Source organism: Mesoplodon densirostris, chromosome 3 (genome assembly GCF_025265405.1).
Source record: "Mesoplodon densirostris isolate mMesDen1 chromosome 3, mMesDen1 primary haplotype, whole genome shotgun sequence".
Classification (NCBI taxonomy): Eukaryota; Metazoa; Chordata; class Mammalia; order Artiodactyla; family Ziphiidae; genus Mesoplodon; species Mesoplodon densirostris.
In genome coordinates this window covers 27104015-27128600 of record NC_082663.1, presented here as the reverse complement: position 1 = coordinate 27128600, position 24586 = coordinate 27104015, and the positions used below count along the sequence as shown (strand labels likewise).

General features: G+C 42.6%; 1 protein-coding gene across 2 annotated transcripts in view; it reads left to right on the top strand.

Moving 5' to 3' along the window:
* Nucleotides 1-12839: 12839 nt before the first annotated feature.
* GOLPH3 (golgi phosphoprotein 3) overlaps nt 12840-24586 on the top strand; it is a 53286-nt gene continuing 41539 nt past the window's right edge. For both annotated transcript variants that reach the window (XM_060092761.1, XM_060092760.1), the window contains exon 1: nt 12840-13359. In XM_060092761.1, the coding sequence (XP_059948744.1) occupies nt 13135-13359 (225 nt within the window). In that variant the 5' untranslated portion in view covers nt 12840-13134. The remainder of the gene's footprint in view (nt 13360-24586) is intronic.

Genomic DNA, 24586 nt, shown 5'->3' with positions numbered 1-24586 from the left:
GGCCTAGTTCGTCTTATAAAGACAGGATGGTAAGAACAATAATGGTCAGCACAAAGAAAATTACTTAGTGTGGCAGGCAGCTCCTAAAACGGTTCCCGGTGATCATGTCCTCGTGAATCTTCTCTCCCTGAGTAGTGCTGGACCTAGTGACTCCCTTCTAACAAATAGGGTATGGCAACAGTGATTAGGTTACAAAAGACTGTGACTTTCTCTCTCTCTCTCTCTCTCTCTCTCTCTCTCTCATGTTAGGAGCCCTTGGTTCAGGGGAAGCAAGCTGCCATTTTGTGAGCTGTCCTGTGGAGAGGTCCACGTGGCAAGGAACTGATGTCTCTGACTAATGGTTATTGAGGACCTGAGGTCGGCCAACAACCAGGGGGTAAGCTTGGAAACAGACCCTCCCACCCCCAGTTGAACATTAAGGTGACTGCAGCCCTACAGGAAACCTTGATTGCAGTCTTGCAAGAAAGCCTGAGCCAGAGGACCCAGGTAAGCCATGCCCAGATTCCTGATCTTCAGGAACTGTGAGATAAAACTGTTTTGTCATTTAAAGCTACTATGGGAATTCCCTGGCTGTCCAGTGGTTAGGACTCCACACTTCCACTGCAGCGGGCACAGGTTCGATCCCTGGTCTGGGAACTAAGATCCCACATGCCGCATGGCGTGGCCAAAAAAAGCGGGACCCTGAAGAATTCAGGGTATACACACTTACATACCCTCCCCAACCTCTCTTGACTAAAGATCCTCTAGCTGCGAAGGAGAGTCAGTGGAGAGTGGGGATGGGGTGGAGCAGCCTGCTCCGTACCCCTACCATGAGTCCCCTGAGTGTGAGCAGAGGAAGGGGAGGACGCCACTCCGCCACTACCCCCAACACTGATTTGGGGAATCTGATAGTAGAGGAGCCCTATGTCTCATCCCCATCTGTAACTTAGGGGAGAGACATGTTTCATAGAACTTACCCCACGCCCCACCCAGGGTATGGAAGAGTAGACGGTTGGGTGGGCCAGGTGGAACGAGAGGCCTGAGGAACAACAAAAGGATAATTTGGGCCACGGAGCAACTAAGCCCTGTGCGCCACAACTACTGAGCCTGCGCTCTAGAGCCCGTGAGCCACAACCACTGAGCCCATGTGCTGCAACTACTGAAGCCTGCGCACCTAGAGCCCATGCGCCGCAATAAGAGAAGCCACAGCAATGAGAAGCACGCGCTCACTACAACTGGAGAGAGCCTGTGCACAGCAACCCAACACAGCCAAAAATAAATAATAAAATAAATAAATAAATTTATTGAAAAAAAAAGGATAATTTGGGAGCATTGTAGGCATGCCCCGCAGCACTTGCTTAATGGAAGAGCATGGTAATAGGTCTCAGAAATGGAAGATGGTGGCTCTGGCTGGAGAGCTGAATAATGAGAGTCCTGAGAGGTCAGTTTGCCGTGGGTCAGGCGTGGCCCATGGACGTGGACGTGTACATGGTCACAGTAAAGTGGAACTTCCTGATTATAAACATTGGAAGATAGAAGGGACCCCATTAGACACTGTCCAGGAGAAGTTGGGCCCACGAGAGCTAAGGGATCTGTGGGACCACAGTGAAGCTTGGAGATACAAGGTGACTTTGGAAACGATGCTTTCTTTGTCGGTGCATTATTAAAAGAATTCAAATGGGGATTTGCTGCATTTGTGATAGCTGTAGGGGCTGAGTATTCCCTAAAAAGAAGATAGGGAGCATGACCGAAGATAATGCCTTGGAAGTAAGTATCTTAGTGGCTTCTTAACTCTCTCATAAAAATAAGATTTCTTCTCTGTAAAAAAACAAAAAAAGAAAGAAATGGAAGATGGTGGGACTTCCCTGTTTACGGCACATCACCCGTTACTCTCATTTCTTCTCCCCCAGATGAAATGCTAAGCACGGTGGTGAGATCACAGCAGCCAGTCCACATGCCGCCACTTCATCTCCTTGTTCCAGCCATTCAGTCCCATCAGCCAGCAAACAGATGTCCTCAATCACAGCTTTCTAAATCTTAATTCCAAACAAAGCTCCTCTTCCTGAGATTTGAATTTTAGTTCAAATTGCAATGGCCTTTTTGGGTTTATTTTTCTATTATAAACAAACAAACTCCTGTATTTTTGAAGTTGGACAATTTGAAAGATGCCTGTCGATAAACAAGCAAACAAATAGACCACCGTTAAAAAGAAACTTTTCTCATGAGGAACGAGGAGGAGATGTCTGTGGCAGCTGGCACGGGATTGTTATAGCCTCAGGAGTTACGGCTGAGGAAGGAAACACATCTTACAATAGTAGGTGTATCTTTGACATAGCTGTAAGCTATGCTGTGGTTTTACTAACATGATAGGTGAAACACAATTCCATTATATAAGGCCCCCAAACAAAGATTTATTTATATTTAGCTTTGCCTTTGAAACTGCCCACTGATCTGGCCGTTGTAAAAGGCAAACCTAACCTATTCGTTTTCCACTTCCCCTCCTCAACCCTTACTGAGACAAATAAATAAAAATAAAACTGGTAAGCCAGATCCAAAGGCTGGATGTAGCTATGATTTAGACTTGGCCAAATGACCCTTGGAAGAGACATTAAGATTTTAAGGTCATGAGGCATCAGTTAGTACCATGAGGCAAATGTACTAAGAGGAGGCGAATGGCGTAAAGGAGCTAATGACGCTTCCAAGGCTGCACCCCAGGATGGGCATCTACAGGGGGAGCAGATGGCTAATTTTCACTGAAATTTTCTTCATTTATGTTATAAGCCTGCCTTTTTTTTTTTTTTTTTTTTTTTTTTTTGTGGTACGCGGGCCTCTCACTGTTGTGGCCTCTCCCGTTGTGGAGCACAGGCTCCGGATGCGCAGGCTCAGCGGCCATGGCTCACGGGCCCAGCCGCTCCGCGGCATGTGGGATCTTCCCAGACCGGGGCACGATCCCGTGTCCCCTGCATCGGCAGGTGGACTCTAAACCACTGCACCACCAGGGAAGCCCAGCCTGCCTTTTTTAAATTGTAAAAGCATGTATTTATAATCAAGTATTAACTTCGCCCAAGGAACTAAAAATAGGGTAACCAAGAAAGTAAACATATGTCAAGGCCATCTTTATTAAGCAGCTCTTTGGGAGACCAAAATTGCTTTCCAATGGCTCATCTCAAATTCTATGTCTTATTTAACCTCAGCTTCTGCAGCTTAATTTTCCTGCCGCGGGAGTCTTCTGTTTCCTTAGTGAGTAGCCATCCTAGAGTTCCTTGGGAGCAGTCACTCAAGAAACAGTCCTCAAAGGCAGAGGGAAAAAGGATGTCAGAGACTATGTGAATGTTATGTCAATGGGAGAAATAAATGGAGACATCAGCTGCTTTATTCATCAGCTCACACTCCACCTGAGACCCAGAATCGATCTTACAGAAACACTCAGCATGCAGATGTTTGTACAGAGGGGTTTAGTGCAGCACTGTTGGAATAGTGAACATTTAGGAATAAATTAGATGTCCATCATTACAGAACTGATTAAATTGTTTGCCCATACTGTGCAATACTTTGCAGCCATTAAAAAGAATGAGATAGAGGTAAATGCACTGATAGGGGGAGGCTCCCAAGATATATTATTATGTGGAAAAAGCAACTTGCAGAACAACGCATACAGCATAACCTCTACATTAAAAATCTGTATAATGTATGTCCACGTATTACACGTAAATGCATAGAATAGGGACGGAAGGATGGATGCCAAACCACAGTCCCGGCTAATCTCGGGGAGGGATGTGAAAATGGGAGTGCGGATGAAAGTTGACTTTTATACTTTGCTCTCTGGAATTGATTCTTGTTTGAATCTTTTAGCATAAGAATGTGTTCATGATACTTGCGCAATTTTCAAAAGATAGTTTGATGCGTGTAATCTCCTAAAAACAAGAAGTAATGAATTCATTGAACCCCTTCGGCATCTGACCTCGTCCCACCCACACCCGCCTTCAAGAGCTAAAAAACAAGAACGATGATTCCTGTGACAGCCCCTCAGACTCAGCTCAGGTCACTTAACTGGCTTGAGTTTTTCTGCCCTCACAGTTGGAGGGGTCTCTCCCCATCTTTTGAGAGCACATCAACTTTCTTCTCTTCCCGACTGCTGCATGAAACTGCTTGTTTTTCTCAGCCAGACTGCTCCTGGCCCTGGTGTCCACTGATGACTTAACTCTTCCTGTTTAAAATCTCCAGCCTGTAAAATGGGTGTAGGGTCAGCTTTCACTAAATTACTTATTTGGGTGAGGGAAGCTGACGGAGGGTTCAGAGTTCTAGTGGCAGTTAACAATTCCTCTTGATTACTGGTTTGGTTGGTTTACCTCAGAAAGAGGGAAGTCCTGGGCTTCCCTGATGGCGCAGTGGTTGAGAGTCCGCCTGCCGATGCAGGGGACACGAGTTCGTGCCCCGGTCCAGGAAGATCCCACGTGCTGCGGAGCCGCTGGGTCCGTGAGCCACGGCCGCTGACACTGCGCAGCCGGAGCCTGTGCTCCGCAACGGGAGAGGCCACAACAGTGAGAGGCCCGCGTACCGCAAAAAAAAAAAAAAAAAAAAAAAAAAAAAATGTGGATAGGAGATGGGAGGAGACTATTCTCACACGGATATACTTTGGAAAAGCTCCTCTGCCCTTTGGCAGGTAAAGCAGCAGGAGAAGGGGTAGCATGATAGAGGGAGAGAGTGCGCTCCCCTTCAGGCGGTGACAGAGCTGGAAGCAACTTAGGAAATTCCAAGTCACCCAGGGATGACGGCCATGGGTGGTGGGCAGAAAGCCACTCGTTACTGACATAGAGCACTTACAGAAATGCAGCTAAATGACGTCCAGTGGCAGTTGAACAGGGAGATGTTTGGATTGGCACCGGGGCAGAGTAAGCAGAGGTGGCTGTAAGTGAACAAATGGATTAGACTTGTGTGTGGAGAAGAAACAAGAAGAATCAACACCTCCCACAAGGGAGTTTTTGATTTTTATGGAATCAAATTTATCAATGTTTTCTCTCAAGATTCTGGATTTTAGGTGATGGTAAGAAAGGCTTCTCCTTTCCAGTGTTACAAAAGAATTCACCTACATAGTGTTCTTCTGGAATTTCTATGGTTTATTTACCAAATGCTTGGAAGTATTTATCAAAATAAAAAGTTGACACAGAAAGACAAATATCGGACTTCCCTGGTGGCACAGTGGATAAAGAATCTGCCTGCCAGTGTAGGGGACATGGGTTCGATTCCTGGTCCAGAAGATTACACATGCCGCAGAGCAACTAAACCCGTGCGTCACAACTACTGAACTTGTGTGCCACAACTAAGGCCCGGTGCAACCAAATAAATTAATTAATTAAAAAAAAAATAAAGACAGGGCTTCCCTGGTGGCGCAGTGGTTAAGAGTCCGTCTGCCGATACAGGGGACGTGGGTTCGTGCCCCGGTCCAGGAAGATCCCACATGCCGCAGAGCGGCTAGGCCCGTGAGCCATGGCCGTTGAGCCTGCGCGTCCAGAGCCTGTGCTCCGCAACGGGAGAGGCCACAACAGTGAGAGGCCTGCGTACCGCAAAAATAAATAAATAAATGAAAATAAAAAATAAAAAGACAAATATCATATGATGTTGCTTATACGTGGAATCTAAAAAAAGGGTAAAAATGAACTTATTTACAAAACAGAAGTAGAGTCACAAATGTAGAAAACAAACTTATGGTCACCAGGGGATAAGGGGGGGAGGGGTAAACTGGGAGATTGGGATTGACATAGACACACTACTATATATAAAATAGATAACTAATAAGAACCTGCTGTATAGCACAGGGAACTCTACTCAATACTCTGTAATGGCCTATATGGGAAAAGAATCTAAAAAAAAAAAAAGAGTGGATACATGTATATGTATAATTGAGTCACTTTGCTGTACACCTGAAACTGACACAACATTGTAAATTAACTCTATTCCAATAAAAAAAATTGTTTTTAAGCCAAAAGAAAAAAGAAAACAGCTAGCAATGTTTAAGATGAACATTTATTAAGAATAAACCTAGCAACATTTAAGACTAACATGTGAAGATATCTGGAGATAGTAGCTTATTGAAGCAAAGATCAATTAACTGCTTTAACAATAATAAACATTAAATGCCACTGGATCTTTAACCAGGTAAGAAATGCTCTGTGTATGGGGATAGATACTTTGTAATAGCTATCAGGTAAATCCTAAAAGGCTCTCAGGTTTTGAACTTGGCACAAGTCTAGAAAGGAAAAGAGGTGGAGTCTATTTCCCCACCTGTTGCATCTGGGCTTGCCTTTCATCTGCAGAATGTGGCAGAAGTGGTATTGTACAACGACTGAGCTTTGTAGCTTCTCTTCCTCCTGGAACTCAGACACCATGTGAAGAAGGCCGGGCCAGCCTGCTGGAGACCTAAAGCCAGCACCAAATTCCACGTATGTGAGTGAGGCTGTGTTAAAGCAACCAGCCCACGTCAAGCTGCAGCTTGACTCCAGCCATACGCGAAACCCCATGGGAGAGCAGCAGAACAGCCCAGCTGAGGCCAGCCCAAATTGCTGACCCTCAGAAAAATTAGCAAACAGTTGCCGTTTTAAGCCACTATTTGGAGGACATGGTTTGTTAAACAGCAATAAATAACTCATACAAATGCCTTTCTGAGGAGTTATGGATAAAGAAAAAAGATAATGTAAAATACTGAAAGATAGGTTAGCTTTAGTTTATTAATTTGTTCGTTCACATACTCCCTCTCCGTGTAGAAGGGATTCAAGTCGGCTGTGCTGGGCCGACCCTAAGGTGATCTGCAGTGATCCCTGTATTCTTGTGTTCATACATTTATATAATCCTGTTCTCTTGAGTGTGGGCTGAAACTAACGACTGTTTCTAATCAGTGGAATATGGCAACAGTGAAGGGATGTCGCTCCCATAACAATGTTACATTCTATAAAACTCCATTATGCTGACAGATTCACACTAGGGATTCTCCTTTTTGGCTCGATGAAGAAGCAGCCATGTTGAAGAAGCCCATTCGGCAAGAAACCACATGCAGCCTCTAAGAGCCGAGGGTGGCCTTCAGCCAACAGCCAACAAGAAACGGAAGCCCTCAGTTCTACAACCTCCAGGAAATCAATTCTGCCAATAACCTGAGCAAACTTGGAAGCCAGTTCTTTCCCAGTTGAGTCTCCAGATGAGAACGCAGCTCAGCTGACATCTAGACTGCATCCTTGTGAGTCCCAGAGCAGAGAATCCAGCTAAGCTGTGCCTCATGCCTGCCCCACAGAAATTGTAAAATAATAAATATCTCCGGTTTGTTCTATAGCACAGAAAGCTAATACAGCCACTCAGGAAGCTTCAGCGTTCAGTCCTTTGACAGGAAAGCAACCTTTGTTCCTAGAAGGAAAATTCGTGGTTTGTGAAAAGAGGGAGACATTCTACAGATGAAGAAGCTCAGTTCTTTCTCATCACACCGTGATTTATTTAAAACCTTGGACAAGAGGGCATTTATTTTCATGGTTGACTCAGGGAACTGAGGATACTTTATTCAGAAAAGGTGGGGCAGAGAACAAATTAAATGTGTATACATGTGTAAGGGGCTGTTTTCTAGATAACAGTGAGTAAGCTATTCAATTTCCACTGAGCTGAGAAAAAGAGAGGGGTGTTTAGTGCACTCAGAGGATAGAGGATTATACCTAAACCTCAAGTAAATTCCAAGAAGATTGCTTTGGCCTAAAACGTCCAGTCACAGTAGAGATCTTTACTAATAAGTCAGGAGACGCCTTATCCCCATGTCAACAGCTTTTCATATCTGGCCTCATATAGACTAATAGTTAAGGATTTAACTTAGAAGTTTAGAAGACTTCCTGATGATCACGATGGAAAGATACTAAACTACCTGGTATAATAAAATCATAAAATCTTGCCTTTCTAGATTTCCAGGGAAAATGAGTAGGCAGTTGGAAAAATTTCAGGATTGTGAATTGTTTAATCTCTTGAATGCTCCTTAAACTATATAATTCTAGAATTTGTGTGACAGACTGTTATATAAACAAACAGCTAAAATTGTTTTTATAGCCTATCTAGTCTGTGTATTTCTTTGATGTTTATGTTATTTATTTTCTCACTATAATCTTCAATGAAGGTAAACAACAATGCTTTGTTCTACATTTGTTTAAAATTTTAAATCCTTCTCCAAATTTATTGGTTAAAAAAATATGAGTTTATGTTTTATTATGCCAAAAGTATAATTTTTCATCACCAACGAGCAAACCTTGTTCAAAACATTTAACTTAAAAACTAAAAAGTACCTATTACAAAAAGCATATTTTAAAAAATTCAAAATTTTTTTCTCAATAATATATAGTACCTTGGAACATGCTTCTAGCCAGACCTAATTCAAAGATCCCTAATTTTTGTTAATAACAGATTCATTGGAATATAATCTACATACCACACAATTTACCCTTTTAAAGTATATAATTCAATGTTTTAGTATCTTCACAGAATTGGGCAGCCGGCACCACAACTAGTTTTAGAACATTCTCATCTCCCCAAAAAGAAACTTTGGACAAATTTAACAGTCATTCCACATGCCCTCCAATCTTGCCAGCCCTGGGCAATCGCTAATCCGCTCTCTGCTTCTATAGGTTTGCTTATTCTAGACATTTCATATAAAGAGAACTGTGCAGTGTGTGATCTTTTGTGACTGGCTTCTCCAGTTAGCATAATGTCTTCAACGTCTATACATGCTGCAGTACGTGTCGGTACTCCATTCCTTTTTGTTGCCTCACGTTTCATGATGTAGATATACCACATTTTATTTATCCATTCATCAGTTGATGGGTAGTTGGGTTGTTTCCACTTTTTCATTATTATGAATAATGGTGCTATGAATATTCATGTACAGGTTTTTGTGTAAAATATATTTTCCATTTTTCTTGGGCATATAAGTAGACATGGAATTGCTGGGTCATATGGTAACTCTATGTTAAAACCTATGCCAAATGGTTTTCTAAAGTGGTGCATTATATTACCTTCTAACAAGTATTATGAGGGTTCCAGTTTCTCCACATCACAATACTTGTTAATATCTGTCTTTTTATTAGAGCCATTCTAGTGGGTGTGAAGTGGTATCTCATTGTGGCTTTGATTTGCTCTTCCCTAAATGATATTGAGCATCTTTTCGTTGGCTTATTGGCTATTCTTGTATCTTCTTTGGTAAAAAGTCTATTAATATACTTTGCCTATTTTCTTTTCTTTCTTTCTTTATTTTTGGCTGCATTGGGTCTTTGTTGCTGCACGCGGGCTTTCTCTAGTTGCGTCAAGTAGGGGCTAGTCTTTGTTGCGGTGTGCGGGCTTCTCCTTGCAGTGGCTTCTCTTGTTGCAGAGCACAGGCCCTAGGCAAGCACAGGCTCAATAGTTGTGGCGCATGAGCTTAGTTGCTCCGCGGCATGTGGGATCTTCCCGGACCAGGGATCAAACCCATGACCCCTGCATTGGCAGGCGATTCTTAACCACTGCACCACCAGGGAAGTCCCACTTTGCCTATTTTAAATTGCCTATTTTAAATCTTTTTATTATTGAGTTGTAAGCATTCTTTATATATTCTAGATATAAGTCCTTATCAGATATATGATATATAAAATTTTTTTCCCCATTACATGGGTTGGCTGTTCATTTTCTTGATGGTGTCTTTTGAGGCACATTTTCCTAATGGTGTTCTTTTTTTTTTTTTTTTTTTTTTGCGTTACGCGGGCCTCTCACTGTTGTGGCCTCTCCCGCTGCGGAGCACAGGCTCCGGACGAGCAGGCTCGGCGGCCATGGCTCACGGGCCCAGCCGCTCCGTGGCATGTGGGATCTTCCCGGACCAGGGCACGAACCCGTGTCCCCTGAATCGGCAGGCGGACTCTCAACCACTGCGCCACCAGGGAAGCCCAATGGTGTTCTTTTAACAATGTTCAATTTATCTCTCTTTTGTTTTATCATTTGGGTTTTTGGTTATATCTAAGAAACCATTGCCCAATCCAAGATCATGAAGACTTATGCCAATTTTCATCTAAATATTTTATATTTTTAGCTATACACTTAGATCTTTGATCCATTTTGAGTTAATTTTTGTATATGGCATAAGGTAGGGGTTCAACTTCATTTTTTTTTGTATGTGGATAAACAATTGTTTCTATACCATTTGTTTGTTTATTTATTTTGGCTGCACTGCATCTTAGTTGCAGCAAGTGGGATCTTCGTTGTGGCATGTAGGATCTTTAACTGCAGCATGCAGGATCTTTTAGTTGCAGCATGCAGACTCTTAGTTGTGACACGCATGTGGGTTCTAGTTGCCCGACCAGGGATTGAACCCCGGCCCCTGCATTGGGAACGTGGAGTCTTACCCACTGGACCACCAGGGAAGTCCCTGTACCATTTGTTTTGAAAAGACTATTCTTTTCCCATTGAATTGTTTTGGCATCCTTGTTGAAAATCAATTGACCACAAATGTGAGAGTGTATTTCTAGTAACTTTGTGTGTATGTGTGGTCTTATTTTAATTTTTGTTTTATATTAGAATATAGTTGATTTACAATGTTGTGTGTTATGTGTGGTCTTAAAGTCTATTTTGCCTGATATTAGTATAGTCACTCTAGCTTGATTATGGTTGCTGTTTGCATGGTATATATTTTACCACCCTTTATTTTTTTCAACCTACTTGCATCAATGACATAACAAATTACTACAAGTTCAGTGGCTTAAAACAATACACATTTATTATTTCAGAGTTTCCATTGGTCAGGAGTTTGGCATAGCTTAACTGGATTCTTTGCTCAGAGTCTCACAAGGTTGTGATCGAAGTGTTGGCTGGGCTACATTCTCATCTGCAGATTAGGGTCTTCTTCCAAGCTCATTCATGTTGTTGGAATAATTCAGTTGCTGTAGTTCTAAGACTGAGACCATCAACTCTTAGAGGTTACCGCTCTCCAAAGGCAGTTCACAACATGGCTGTCTTCCTCAAGAGTGTCTTGAGAGCAATCAAGAGAATGTCTCAGCTGACTCAAGTCTCTCTAATTAGGGAAGGGATGGATCCACTTTCAAGGGAAAGTGATTACAGCCACCTGATTATGCAGGCCCACCCAGGATAATCTCTCCTTTGATTAACTCAAAGTGAATTTATTAAGGACCTTAATTACATCTGCAACATTCCCTCCCTTTTGCCATATTCTAGTGGTTAGAAGTAAGTCACAAAGCCTGTTCACACTCAAGGAGAGGGGATTACACAAAAGTGTAGATACTAGGGCAGCAAGAATTATGAGGGCTGTATTAGAATTATGCCCATGACAGATGCGGACATGGGGAGGAGCACAAATTCTCTGTGTATGTTCAGTGGTAGAGGTTCAGACTCTTTCATGAGGTTGCAATTAAGATGCTAACTAAAGGTTTGACTGGGGCTGGGATCCACTTCCAAGATGGCTGACTCACATGGCTGTTGGGCAGGAGGCCTCGGTTCCTTCCCAACTAGACCTCTTCATAAGGCTGCTTGAATGTCTTCATGATATGGCAGCTGGCTTCCCTCAGAGTGAACGATCTAAGAGAGAGCAAAGGAGAACACGGAAGAAGCTGCAAAGACTTTTGCAGCTTCATGTTAATGAAAGACATTGGTTGAGGTGAAATTGACCTTTGCCCCAAAAGATAGGAAACAGGGAGGGTCTACTTTGTGCTCACCCTGCCCCCTTCTTCCCACCCCAGGAGATTTAGCTTCTCACTTTCCCGGGCACGGGGTGATGGTGATGGTGCACGGCCAGTATGCGTTCTGGATAATGGGTTTGTGGAAGGGGAAGAACTCTGTAAGCCAAAACTGTTCTATGCGATGGTTTTACCGTGGGCGTTTATCGCTTCTTATAGCTTAAGTCCTGTTACATTCCTCCTGTCTAAATCATTCTGTAACCACAGCCCGTGATCACCATTGACTTTAAATAATATCGGATGGCATACAATGCCATTTCTGGATAATGTTTTACTTATAAGCTCCACTCTTCTGGCCCTACAAACCCCCCCCCCCTCAGGTTGGACATCTATTCTTTAACATAACTTGCTCAAACTGTTAAGCACGCCAAGAGGATTTAACCGAGTAATTAAACTGAAAGATTTAATGTGTACAAAGACGTGGCAGGAAACTCAACAGGTTTATTGTCTCTATAAAAAGTTCGTTAAGGTCGACTGTACCGACGTGTGCAGTACTAACTGTACTCACTGTGCCCTGGTCGGGAAGGAGGAACAAAGTTTCACAAACAAAACTATTCAGTTTGTTCTAACCTCTCTTTTCATACCGTAATACACCCAGAAAAACTAAAAGTCCGCTTGCAGCCCATTTAAACGCAGTTACTCCTTCTGAGGGGTCTGGGAATGTGGGCAGAGCGCGCGCCCTCTCCCCGCCCCATCAGCGGTGAGCAAAGTCCTTCCAGTGACTCGTGGGGACCCCGGATTCCAAGCCGGGTCTCTGCAGCCCCGGGCGAGGCCAACTCCGAGGACGGTGGTGTCTGGGGTGCTAAGGGGACAGCTCCAGACGGAGCAGGGTTCACCCTCGCGAGGCCAAGCTGCTCGGATTCGCTGGGGCCTTGCCAGACTCTAGCTCCAGCCCCGGTTCTTTGGGGGACACAGGGGAAGGCGGGCGGAGGAAGGACACGTCACGGGAGGGGGGCGGCGGGCCGGGCGGCGAAGGAACCCCAAGGAAAGGGCGAGCGCCGGGGAAAACCCGGGGGGCGGAGACAGGGTCATAGACAGCGGGGCCCGGCCCCCGGGTCCCTGCCCGCCGCTTCCGGCGCTCTCACGGCCCGCCCCGCCGCGGCCGTGCCACATCCTCCAGTGACGTCAGCCGGCGCCGCCATATTGGAAAGGCGCCGCCGCCGCCGCTTCCTCCTCCTTCACCGCCTCCGCCTGGGAGCTCCGGCAGCCCCTGGGCTGCGACTGCAGGAAGGAAGGAGCCCCTCGCCCGCCCCGACGCCCAGCCCGTCTCCCCATGACTGCACCCGGCCCCGCTACCGACGGACGTCGCCCCAGCGCCCGGGTTTAACACGGAAGCGCGGGTCGGGGGCCGCGGAGGGAGGAAGAGGGAAACCCGGCAAGTCCCGCGTCCCTCTCGGCCCGGCGCGGTGCCTCGGCCGGAGCCATGACCTCGCTGACCCAGCGCAGCTCGGGGCTGGTGCAGCGGCGCACCGAGGCCTCCCGCAACGCCGCCGACAAGGAGCGGGCGGCTGGCGGCGGCGGCGGCAACGGCGAGGACGACGCGCAGAGCCGCCGCGACGAGCAGGACGAAGACGACAAGGGCGACTCAAAGGAAACGCGGCTGACCCTGATGGAGGAGGTGCTCCTTCTGGGCCTCAAGGACCGAGAGGTGCGGGTGCAGCGGTCAGGGCGGGGGCGGCCGGTGCGGGTTCCCGGCGGCAGGCGGGAGCCTGGCCACCGGCTCCGCGCGTCTGCCCTCCCAGCTCCCGAGCTCCGCGCCCGGGAGCGCCCAGCTGGTCCCGTGCTTCCAGATCCTCCCAGCCCTGATTGCTTGGATTTCCCTTTCTCCTTTCACAGTCACTCCTTTCATTTTGACTCCCCGGCGGTCTGTTGCTTCCTCGCTTTTTTCCGCGTGTTTAACCCGGGTAGACCCCAGGGTACAATTCCCACCTGGAGACTTGCAGGTTAGAGTGCACCCGAACTCATAGGTTCTGCAGGTTTTAGGACCTGGGAGATCAGTGGACCTAGGTGCACTCATCTGCTTTCTGGGTAATTAAAAAAAAAAAAAAAAAAAAAACAACTTAAGGTGTACTGTTTGGAATTTTGAAAACATTTCGGTGAAATGGTAATGGAGGCAAAAGTTGTTTTACTGATAAAAGTCCAACAAAAATCTCATGAAACCTGGAAATTGACTTCCTAGGTAAATTTGTTTTGCGTGAGAGATTATTTTTAGTATCGCGTTTACATTTTACCAGTTTACTATTCTTAAAAAAAAGTCTTGCAGTCTCAAGGAGGGGCATTTTCGTGGGCGCGCTTGAAATGCTAGGTTTGTGATTTGATGAAAGGCCTCAGCGTTTCGATAGATACTTGTGTTCTGACTTTGAAACGATTGTTTTCACCCCAGTACATTGTGAGATTGTTCACACATAGAGAAGTTGGGAAAAATGCTACAGTGGACACCTATACACTCACCTCCTAGGTTCTATAATTAACATTTTGCTATATTTGCTTTATCACGTGTGTCTCCAAAAATGATTATTTTTAGAGACCTGCCAGAGGGTCAGACAGATGAATGGATATTGTATAAATCGTGTATGGTGAGGGGTCCCAGAAGCTTGTTTTATCTCCCTATGGAAACTACAGACGGCACATTTTGAGAGTCAGATACAAAAATATCTAAGTTTTTTTTTTTTTTTTTAGTAAAGTTTTCCCAATTCACAGAGGTGGGCAAAAAAAATTGTCTTATTAAAACAGCTTAGTCTTATTCACCAAAACTTATCAGATATAGGTGAGTTTTATATGGATTTTTTGTGGACTCCTGATATTTAGTAATCTAATGAGTTAAAATTTACCTTGATGGACATGTCTAGAGTATTTGCATTTTCTGGGTTTCCAGTTTGCTTAGGTTTTTCTAATGATCTCTTGAAAAAAGTTGATGTCCCTCTGGCTATGAAAGGGGCCCCAGTATCTGTGTTTTAATTACTGAGTTATGATGAAAGCAGACTGTATGTGAAATTCCTTTTTGTTCTTTGGAAAAGCAAACTAGTTGTATAGTGTCCTAGAAATGTGATTTTTAGAAAGTATTCTTAAAAAAAAAAAGAAAGCTTTTTTAGGCTTCACCGTTTAGAATCTTGGTAATAAACATTTTTCAAGTCTCTTTCTTTTTCCTTTGGGACAAAAGTAACATTATAGAAAATACCAAAAAAAAAAAAAAAAGCAAAGTGAAGAAAAGTCATCCATATTTCTGAGTTTTGGTTTATAGTTTTTGAGACTTTTCTATGTGGATACATTGTGTGTAAAACTAAAACTTAAACGCTAAAATCAAAACTAGCTTTTGGACTTCTGAGTCACTCTAAATGAGAAATTATGGTGAGGAGGTACCTTTTTGTTTTTTTAAGTATGTGTTACTCTAAATGTTTAAGCTGAAACATATTAACATGCTGTTTTTCTGTGATTGGTTTTCATGAAGATAATCTAAAGAACTTATTTGTTGAAGCTTAATGATACTTACAAAACCTAGAAAATTTAAAGTTCTTTGGTGGTACATAATTGAAACCATCTGTTGTGTTTGTGTCAAGAGTCATTATACTTTGCCATGTCATGGCCAAGGTCCAGACACTAGCTATTTCTGAGCATTTCAACAACCACATAGGGAAACTTTTTTTCCCTTTTGCAGGCAAGTGCATGGAGTTGAAGTGGCAGTGGGTGGGGTTGGGACTTTGCATTGCTTTAGACTTAGGTTTTAGGGATTAACCTGTATATTTTCCCCTGTCCTCACATCTTTACATAATAACTATCCCTGGGAACTCATCCATTCATTTCTTTCTCTTTAGGAGATTCTTTCCACCACACCCCCCCCCACACCCCCCGCCTGTCGCTATGTCTTCAACTTGTATCAGTCTTTTTAGGGGACAGGAATTACTCTCTTACATAGGTTCTAGGCATTTATGCTTTTACCTTACTAAGTTTATTATTTATTTATTTAAAATTTATTTATTTAATTTATTTCTGGCTGTGTTGGGTCTTTGTTGCTGTGCGCGGGGTTTCTCTAGCTGCTGCGAGCGGCTACTCTTCATTGCAATGCGTGGGCTTCTCATTGCGGTGGCTTGTCTTGTTGTGGAGCACGGGCTCTAGGCGCGTGGGCTTCAGCAGTTGTGGTACACGGGCTTAGTAGTTGTGGCTCGCGGGCTCTAGAGCGCAGGCTCAGTAGTTGTGGCTCATGGGCTTAGTTGCTCCGTAGCACGTGGGATCTTCCCGGATCAGGGCTCGAACCCGTGTCCCCTGCATTGGGAGGCGGATTCTTAACCACTGCGCCACCAGGGAAGTCCCCTTACTAAGTTTAATATTAACAAATTCTAAACTTTACCTGTAATATATACAGCTTAATAAATGCACTGCTTTAACTTTTTATTATTTTAACTTAGTGTCCATCTTTGTTATATTTCTGGGTACTTTTAAGATATTTAAAAGCTAAATTCAAAGTTTAGGTTTGTCATTAATGATGGACACATTTTATATATATGTGAGCTAACCTTACTTGAAATCAGAGCAAGAAGAATTTTAAAGAAATTGTGAGAGGTGAAATTAGTTTGACTTTTCAAAAATGCTGAGACTTATGGTTTGTTAAAAATGCTTTTTGTTGAATAATAAACCCACAGAAAAGTGCACGAGTGTGAAGAATTTTTGCAAATTGAACACACCTGTTGAACCAGCACCTAGATCAAGAAACAACATGACCAGCTCTCCAGAAGCCCTGCTTGACTTCCTTTTCCAGTCACTGCCTGGTCCTCAAGGGTTACCACTGGCTTGACTTTAGAATTCAGCATAGGATAATTTTGCCTATTTTTGTACTTTCATTTGTGCCTTTTGTAAAGCAAAGTTTGTGAACTTCATCCATATTGTGTGAGGTTGTCATTTGTTCTTTCTCATTGTGTTATCAGCTTACTTTGAACGCATTTACAATCTATAATATTAAAATTATTTGAACTCGTATCCTGAATCTAGTATTCTCTCCCTCACCCCTTTGCTGAGCAGAAGGCTCAGCTTGCCTGGCAGTAAGCAGATGGTCTGGCTTCAGATTACCTATTAGGGATGACTCTAAAGTTATTGTGAGTTTCATTTCAGATCTTTTACCAATGATTTTCCTTTCTGTCTTTTATTAAAACACCAACGCCTGGGCCGCTCTGGGGATTCCGATGCTCAGTCTGGGCAGAGGACATAGGTATTGAAGTAAATTGTCAGAGGCCACAGCAAGGATGGCAGATGGATGTAAACTTGAATTCAACTTCCAAATAATTAGCAAGATTTCTTCTGTCTTCGCTGTAGTTGAGAGGAAGGGACAGCAAACAAGCTAGGTACTTTTTTCCTCCTGTAGGTGCCTCCAGTAGTCAGTGTTTTCAGAATGCCTCATTGAGAATTATGTGAAATAACTGGTGGCATATACTTTTAAATATCTTCATTCATGACAAATCTTAGTGCTTTAAAGTTGGATTTGATTCCTTTCAATGGCCAGGTATAATTTAGAGTGTGCATGTGGAATAGCAGAGTGGAAAGAGGCAGTATAGTATAGTCCTGGTCTGAGGTGTAGCCTTTGTTTTACATGTTATTTGATCTCTGAGCCTCAAAGCTCTCTAAAATGGAGAGAGACGTAGACCTCTCCTATGGTTCTGATTGGACTGCTGCGGACATTTATTGTTTTGCTCTCCACCTTGTCCTTTCTAGGTTTTGTCTTGTTTTTAGGGTGTTCCCATTGGATGTATTTCCAGGATGCACTGTTGAAGCATTTACCCTTTCTCTTTTGTGGTGCAGTCAGACCTAGACTTGGCCAACCAGACATTTTCTCCTGGGGCTTTGGATCTTGAGAACAGAACAGCAGGCTTGTGGGGGTTTTTGGAGACCTATCAGAGGAGTATCAGTGTGGGGGTCAGAGTGTTCTCTGACCTGAGTCCTTTAGCTTCTTTCTCCCTAGCCCTTTGGTGCTTGTCTTTCCCATTCCGATTTTCCAGGCACCTTTCAATTTTGTAAGCTTTAGGAACCTTCCAGTAAAGTCCCTTTTTAAAGAAAGCCAGAGTCAATTATTAGTGTTTTTAATGCTTGCAGATAAGAACCTTAATGTGATAATTTAACTCTATCTTGAAAAATAAGTAAGTGCTTGAGCTGGATAATACACACTTAGGGTAAAATAGTTAAGTTAAACTAAAATGATGGAACTGACTTTTGTGTGGCTTTTAAATTGGCTCCAATGATTGATACCCGAGTGTTCCATTTTTGGAGTAAGTTTCCCAAGGTCGCTACTTTGAAATACAATACTTATCAAGATGGATAACTTTGTTTTTTTTTTAATTCTTCTTTGTGTACATGCAGTAATACACACCATCTCTGGATATCAAATCTGTTAATGAGAAATTCATTTAACAAATATTCAGTATTTAAAGGTGTGGTAAGATTTCAGTAATTTAAAGTACAATAAAGACTTCAGAGTTTTGGAATTTTGTTATTCCTTTAGTACAGATAATATGCTGTTCATATTTTTGAAAGATTTGAGTTTTCATTTATTTTTTTCAGGTGTTTTTAAGAGTAAGTACACACATAAGAGATACACAGGATCTCAAAAATTAGTTTTTGGAGGTCATTGAACCACTTGATTGTATCTTTTAAACAAGATTTTATGTTAGATTACTTTTCAGTGCTTCAGGGTCCTTTCACAGTGTGGCCAAAACGTTCACTGATTCATTTTATAAGTCATACTAATATTTGATATTTATTAATTTTAAACCATCTGAGCATTCCTGTATGGATCATTTGAGATTATCTTGTAGAATTCTACTTTGAAATCATTTTGATCAAATATTTGGGGAGTTCTTCTGATGTTTAAAGAGATAACGTATTACAGTAAGTGTCAGCTTACATGTAAATCTCAAAAGACCCTAAATGCATTATGCTTGTCCACTTACGTCGTGTTAAACCTTTGGCCCAAGCAAACTTTCCCTACTTTGTATCAGCATAATTTTTCTGTTTTTTTTTTTTTGCGGTACGCGGGCCTCTCACTGTTGTGGCCTCTCCCGTTGCGGAGCACAGGCTCCAGACGCGCAGGCTCAGCGGCCATGGCTCACGGGCCCAGCTGCTCTGCGGCATGCGGGATCTTCCCGGACCGGGGCACGAACCCATGTCCCCTGCATCGGCAGGCAGATTCTCAACCACTGCGCCACCAGGGAAGCCCTCTGCTATTATTAATCAGAGTAAATTGTATCATTCAGAGTTGCTGTAGTCTTTGTTTAGGGGATTTTATTTTCATACTAGTTTCCTTTTGAAGCAGCACAAAGAGACTGCTGGTCCCCATGTTTCTTCCACATAATAAGTATAGTGACAAGTAACAAAGGTGGGAGCCTGGCTTCATTTTGGAATTGATGTTAGTGGCTTTAGGTTTCCCTGATGAAAGCTTGAAAGACTGCAACATGTTTCAAAAGTATTGTAGAGTGTTATAATGTAATTTAGTAAATCTTGGGGTTTTAATTTAGGTATTACAGGTAAATATATAAAATAGGCTGTTATTTTATTCATATTATCTCATCTTATTAGTTGTTTGGTAAACATCTGATCTGCAAGAATACAATTAATAGTAAAGTACATTACATTGCCAGAAAGAATGCTTCTTGTAAATATATTTTTAAGCTGAAAAAGTTAAATTTTAAATGAAAAAAAGACTTTTTTTTTTTTTTTGCGGTACGCGGGCCTCTCACCGTTGTGGCCTCTCCCGTTGTGGAGCACAGGCTCCGGATGCGCAGGCTCAGCGGCCATGGCTCACGGGTCCAGCCGCTCCACGGCATGTGGGATCTTCCCGGACTGGGGCACGAACCCGTGTCCCCTGCATTGGCAGGCGGACTCTCAAACACTGCGCCACCAGGGAAGCCCAAGACCTTATTTTTAAACTTAATAAATTGTGTATAGTTTACATATTCCTTTAATAAGGGAAGTTCTTAAATTGGAGTCACAGGATGGAGTTTAAAAGTCTGTAAAACGTTCCGCAGTTGTGTGTGTTGTATGTGTATATTTTTCTGGAGAAAGAGAACATAGCCCTCATCAGATACTCAAAGCATTTAGTGAACCAGAAGGTTAAAAATTATCTAATAGAAACTGTTTCTTTGTTTTAGTTTTAAGTTTTTTGTTTTGGCTGTGTTTTGTCTTTTTTTTTCCTCTTGAAAACTGACTACAGAAAATTTCAGGTTTCAGGGTTGTGGTGGGTTGGATTTTCAGTTCTGTTAGATTTGAGATAGGAAGCCAGCATTTCTGTAGCCTGGTTGTTCTACGACATGTAGAATTCTAATACCTTCCATGCATTAATTAAATGTTTATTGAGCCAAGTCCTTGATGAGGTGCAAACACTAGGAAGAAGTTCTCTATCTTCAAGCCCATTTCATTTTGTTCTGTGGGTCAAGACTCTTACAGTAAACTAAAAAACTAAATTGTGTTGCTGTCGTAGAATTTTCCCATGGTGAATATCTCAGCTGGGCATATAGCTGCCATTCAGAAAATATTTACTAAGTAAATCATGTATTTTCATTTAGGGTAGCGTCATACCCAAGGGAGGGAAAATTGGTGAAAAATTCTTACTTCTTCTATGTGTAAAGCATAGATACACATACAGTGTGCCATCTTACTAAAATTTTATGGGGGAGGGTGTGGTTATAGAAAAAAGTCTGAAAAAGCTTCTTTAGGGAGCAGTAATGGAAAAAAAAAGTTGAGAAATAGTGAAAAAATTAATATTGAAAATACTAAGTTTGTGCTGAGTTGAGGATTAGAAATCTTTTTCTCCAATAGGACTTTGTATTGTAATACAATTTGACTTGTAGTTCAGTAGTAGGAGGAACAGTTTTAGTATCCTGAACTGCAGGGAGTTGTGAGTTAAATTTTAAGAACAAAGTTATTCTTGTTGGTTGATAATGTGTAGGTAAACTCTTTGTTCCCTTCTCTCTACCCTCTGCCCTGTGGAGGGACTGGAAATAAAGGACTGCATATAAATTGCTAGTGGTTATTTTTACTCTGGTTTCATTTTCTAGTTCCAGTTTCTCAAATGCAACTGTTAAACAGTTTTATACTATGTTAACAAAATAAGCTCAGAAATAGCATTTTAAGAATTTAGCTTAAATTTCAGTCACTGAATTGAGCTTGTCATTTAATTTTTGTATCTATGCCCTGTTATATAAAATGGAAACAGATTTAGTTCAGTCCAACTTTAAAAATATATATATATATATTTATTTATTTATTTATGGCCACATTGGGTCTTTGTTGCTACACGCGGGCTTTCTCTAGCTGTGGCAAGCGGGGGCCACTCTTCGTTTCGGTGCACGGGCTCTAGGCACGTGGGCCTCAGTAGTTGTGGCTCACAGGCTCTAGAGCACAGGCTCAGTAGTTGTGATGCGCAGGCTTAATTGCTCTGCGGCATGTGTGATCTTCCTGGGCCAGAGCTCGAACTAATGTCCTCTGCATTGGCAGGCGGATTCTCAACCACTGTGCCACCAGGGAAGCCCTAGTTCAGTCCAACTATTGAACACCTATGTGCCAGTGTCTTTGCTGGTGGTGAGGTTGCAAAGAAAAACTTCTTACCCTCAAGGAGCATCCAGTCTACATAGAAGACAGATTTGCAAATGATTCCAATAAAATAAGTTCCTGACTTTAATGGAAGTACACGTTAAGTGCAATAGGGACATAAGGGGGTGCCTTGGATCAGGAATCAGAAGATTACCATGTTTTTGATTTCCAGCCTTGCCCTTGAGTAGTTAGAATAATTAGTTAGGATAAATGCTTTAAATTCTTAGACCCTCAGTTACCCCCTGGGCACAATGGGCCTACATTTGTGGGCTGTCCCATAACCTCTATATTGTAGGGATCCAGTGAATTGGCATATGTGCAAGTGCTTTAAAAACTGCAAGGTGTTGAACAATGCAAATAGGTAATTACCTAGCCCAGAGAAGAATTAAGATTTATAGTGATCTTGACAAGTATTTAATATTTCCACTGTTTTTATTATTTCTTAACCCTCTTGTGCTTTGCTGGGCTTAGTGAACATTCTGTTCAAATGCAGTTAGTTATCTGTGCTCGCTTATCTTTGTGTTTGTCCTGAACCTACAACCCGTTTTTTTTTTTTTTTTTTTTTTTGGTAATCCTTGGCATGCTGTACTGGGAAATCTGGAAACCTGAAGTACCACTTCTTATTCTTAGGCCAAGTCCAGAGTCTTCCTTGAACAATTCTTATAAGATACTGCTGACTCTCCAGAGACATCAGAAGCCTCCAGACCTCCAAAATGATAAATGATTCTAATGACAAGTAAATAAAATAACACATGTAAAGTGCCTAGCATAGTTGGTGCACAAGAAGTATTAGGTTTCATCATGTCTTGGCTCTAAGTTGGAAAGCTTAAAAAGGTCCTTGACCTCTTCTAACCCCTCTGGTCACCAGTTCTTCCCACCTTTCATTGTTCCCACCTCCTGTTTTTTTTTTGCGGTACGTGGGCCTCTCACTGTTGTGGCCTCTCCTGCTACGGAGCACAGGCTCCGGACGCGCAGGCTCAGCGGCCATGCCTCACGGGCCCAGCCGCTCTGCGGCATGTGGGATCCTCCCGGACCGGGGCACGAACCCATGTCCCCTGCATCGGCAGGCGGACTCTCAACCACTGCGCCACCAGGGAAGCCCCCACCTCCCGTTTTTGATGCCCCTTCTCCCATTTTTTAGGGGGAAGGGTCCTTCCTGCCTAAGTTCAAGGCCAGGATCTCTTGAAGGTCTTACGGCTGGGTCGCCTCGAGAAGGCATTGGCCCACAACTCTTTCTTTTTACATTTATCTTTATTGAAACATTTTCCCCATTTCCTCTGTATCTTTTAATTTACTTTTCATTTCTCCTTCACTGTAGGTCCTTTGGCTACCAGAGTGCCTTCCCTGAGGAGGTTGAGAGTGGGGAAAGACGTGGGAATAACAATTTCCAAAATTGCACCAAATTATAAAATTGTACTTTGTGCAAGGTTTTGTTAAATGGGACTAGGAATGAAATAGAGTAACAAGAAAAGTCCTAGTCTTCACAAGTTTACAGTCTAGTAGTGGGGAGATAAGGCACTTGAGAATTAAAGTAACATTGTAAAGTAGTACTGTCCTAAGTGCCAGTTGGGTAGTAGAAGACAGTACATTTTTGGTTCAGAGGAAGTAGTGAATTAGGCTGAGGCTGTCCCGGAAAGTGTCAGAAGCAATGGGGAGTTGGGCCGGACGTTGCACTATGTACAGAAGAAGGGGCATTTCAGTTTAGGAGAGTAGGGGGACCTAGGGCTTGGAACAGAACCTGCTGGGGAAGTCTATTCACAGAGTGCTTGGAAGCTGACTGGAAACTGGTTTTAGGATTAACTTCCATTTGATTGTCACAAATAGTGTTTTAAGATGGCGTCTATGAAATTCTAAATTAAAGTTAAAAGATTGTTTTAACATATGTTTTAGTGATTTTCAAAAATATTTGATATGTTAAGAAATTGTTTTTAAGTTTTGAACTTATAGTATTTTGTCCATCCATCCATCCATCTATCTCTCGCTTGTCCTCATATAGTTGAGGATCATTTATGCTCTGGGCAGTGTCCCTAGTGCTGGGCTAGAAACTATTAAAATGGTTCCCTCATACAGTCTCCATAGTCTTAACTGTGACTGATAGGTCTAAAAGAATAAAAGGAAAGGTTTTTTTTCAACTTTTTTTATTGTGGTAAAATATACATAACATTGACTGTTCCCGCCATTTTAAAGTGTACAACTCAGTGGTGTTAAGGACCTTCACATTGTTGTGAATGTTGCAACCATCACGATTCCTTTCCAAACTGCAACTCTTAACCATTAGCTAACTGCTCCTTTCCCCCTCCCCCTAGCCTCTGGTAATCCTCATTCCATTCTGTTTTCTCTCTCTCTGAATTTGACTCCTCTAGATACTTCGTTAAGTAGAATTGTATATCTGACCTCTTGTGTCTGACTATTTTACTTAGCATAAATGTTTTCAGGGTTCATTCAGGTTGTAGCATGTATCAGAATTTCATTCTTTTTTTAAGGCTGAATAATATTCCATTATATGTATATACCACAGTTTGTTTATCCATTCAACTATCATGGACATTTTGGTTGTTTCTGCTTTTAAGCTGTTGTGAATAAGGCTGCTTTTGGAACATTGTTGTTTGAGTTGTTTGAGTCCCTGCTTCAGTTCTTTTGGAGATATACCTAGAAGTGGGATTGCTGGATCACATGGTAATTCTGTGTTTAATTTTCTTGAGGAACTACCATACTGTTTTCTACAGTAGCTGCACCATTTTACATTCCCAGCAGCAATGCACAAGGATTGCAATTTCTCCACATCCTGGCTGTCACTTGCTCCTTTCTGTTTTTTTTGTTTAAATTTATTAAATTTATTTATTTTTGGCTGCATTGGGTCTTCGTTGCTGCACGCGGGCTTTCTCTAGTTGCGGTGAGCGTGGGCTACTCTTCATTGCAGTGAGCGTGCTTCTCATTACGGTCGCTTCTCTTGTTGCGGAGCACAGGCTCTAGGTGCACGTGCTTGTAGTTGTAGCACATGGGCTCAGTAGTTGTGGCTCCTGGGCTTAATAGTTGTGGCACACGGGCTTAGTTGCTCTGCAGCATGTGGGATCTTCCCGGATCAGGGATCAAACCCGTGTCCCCTGCGTTGGTAGGTGGACTCTTAACCACTGCACCACCAGGGAAGTCCCTTTTGCCCATTTTTTAATCAGTTTTTGTTGTTGTTGAGTTTTAGAAGTTCTTTATATATTGAGATATTAATCTCTTATCAGGTACAGGCATGCCTTGTCTTGTTTTATTGCACTTCACTTTGTTAAGTGCTTCACAGATATTGCATTTTTTAA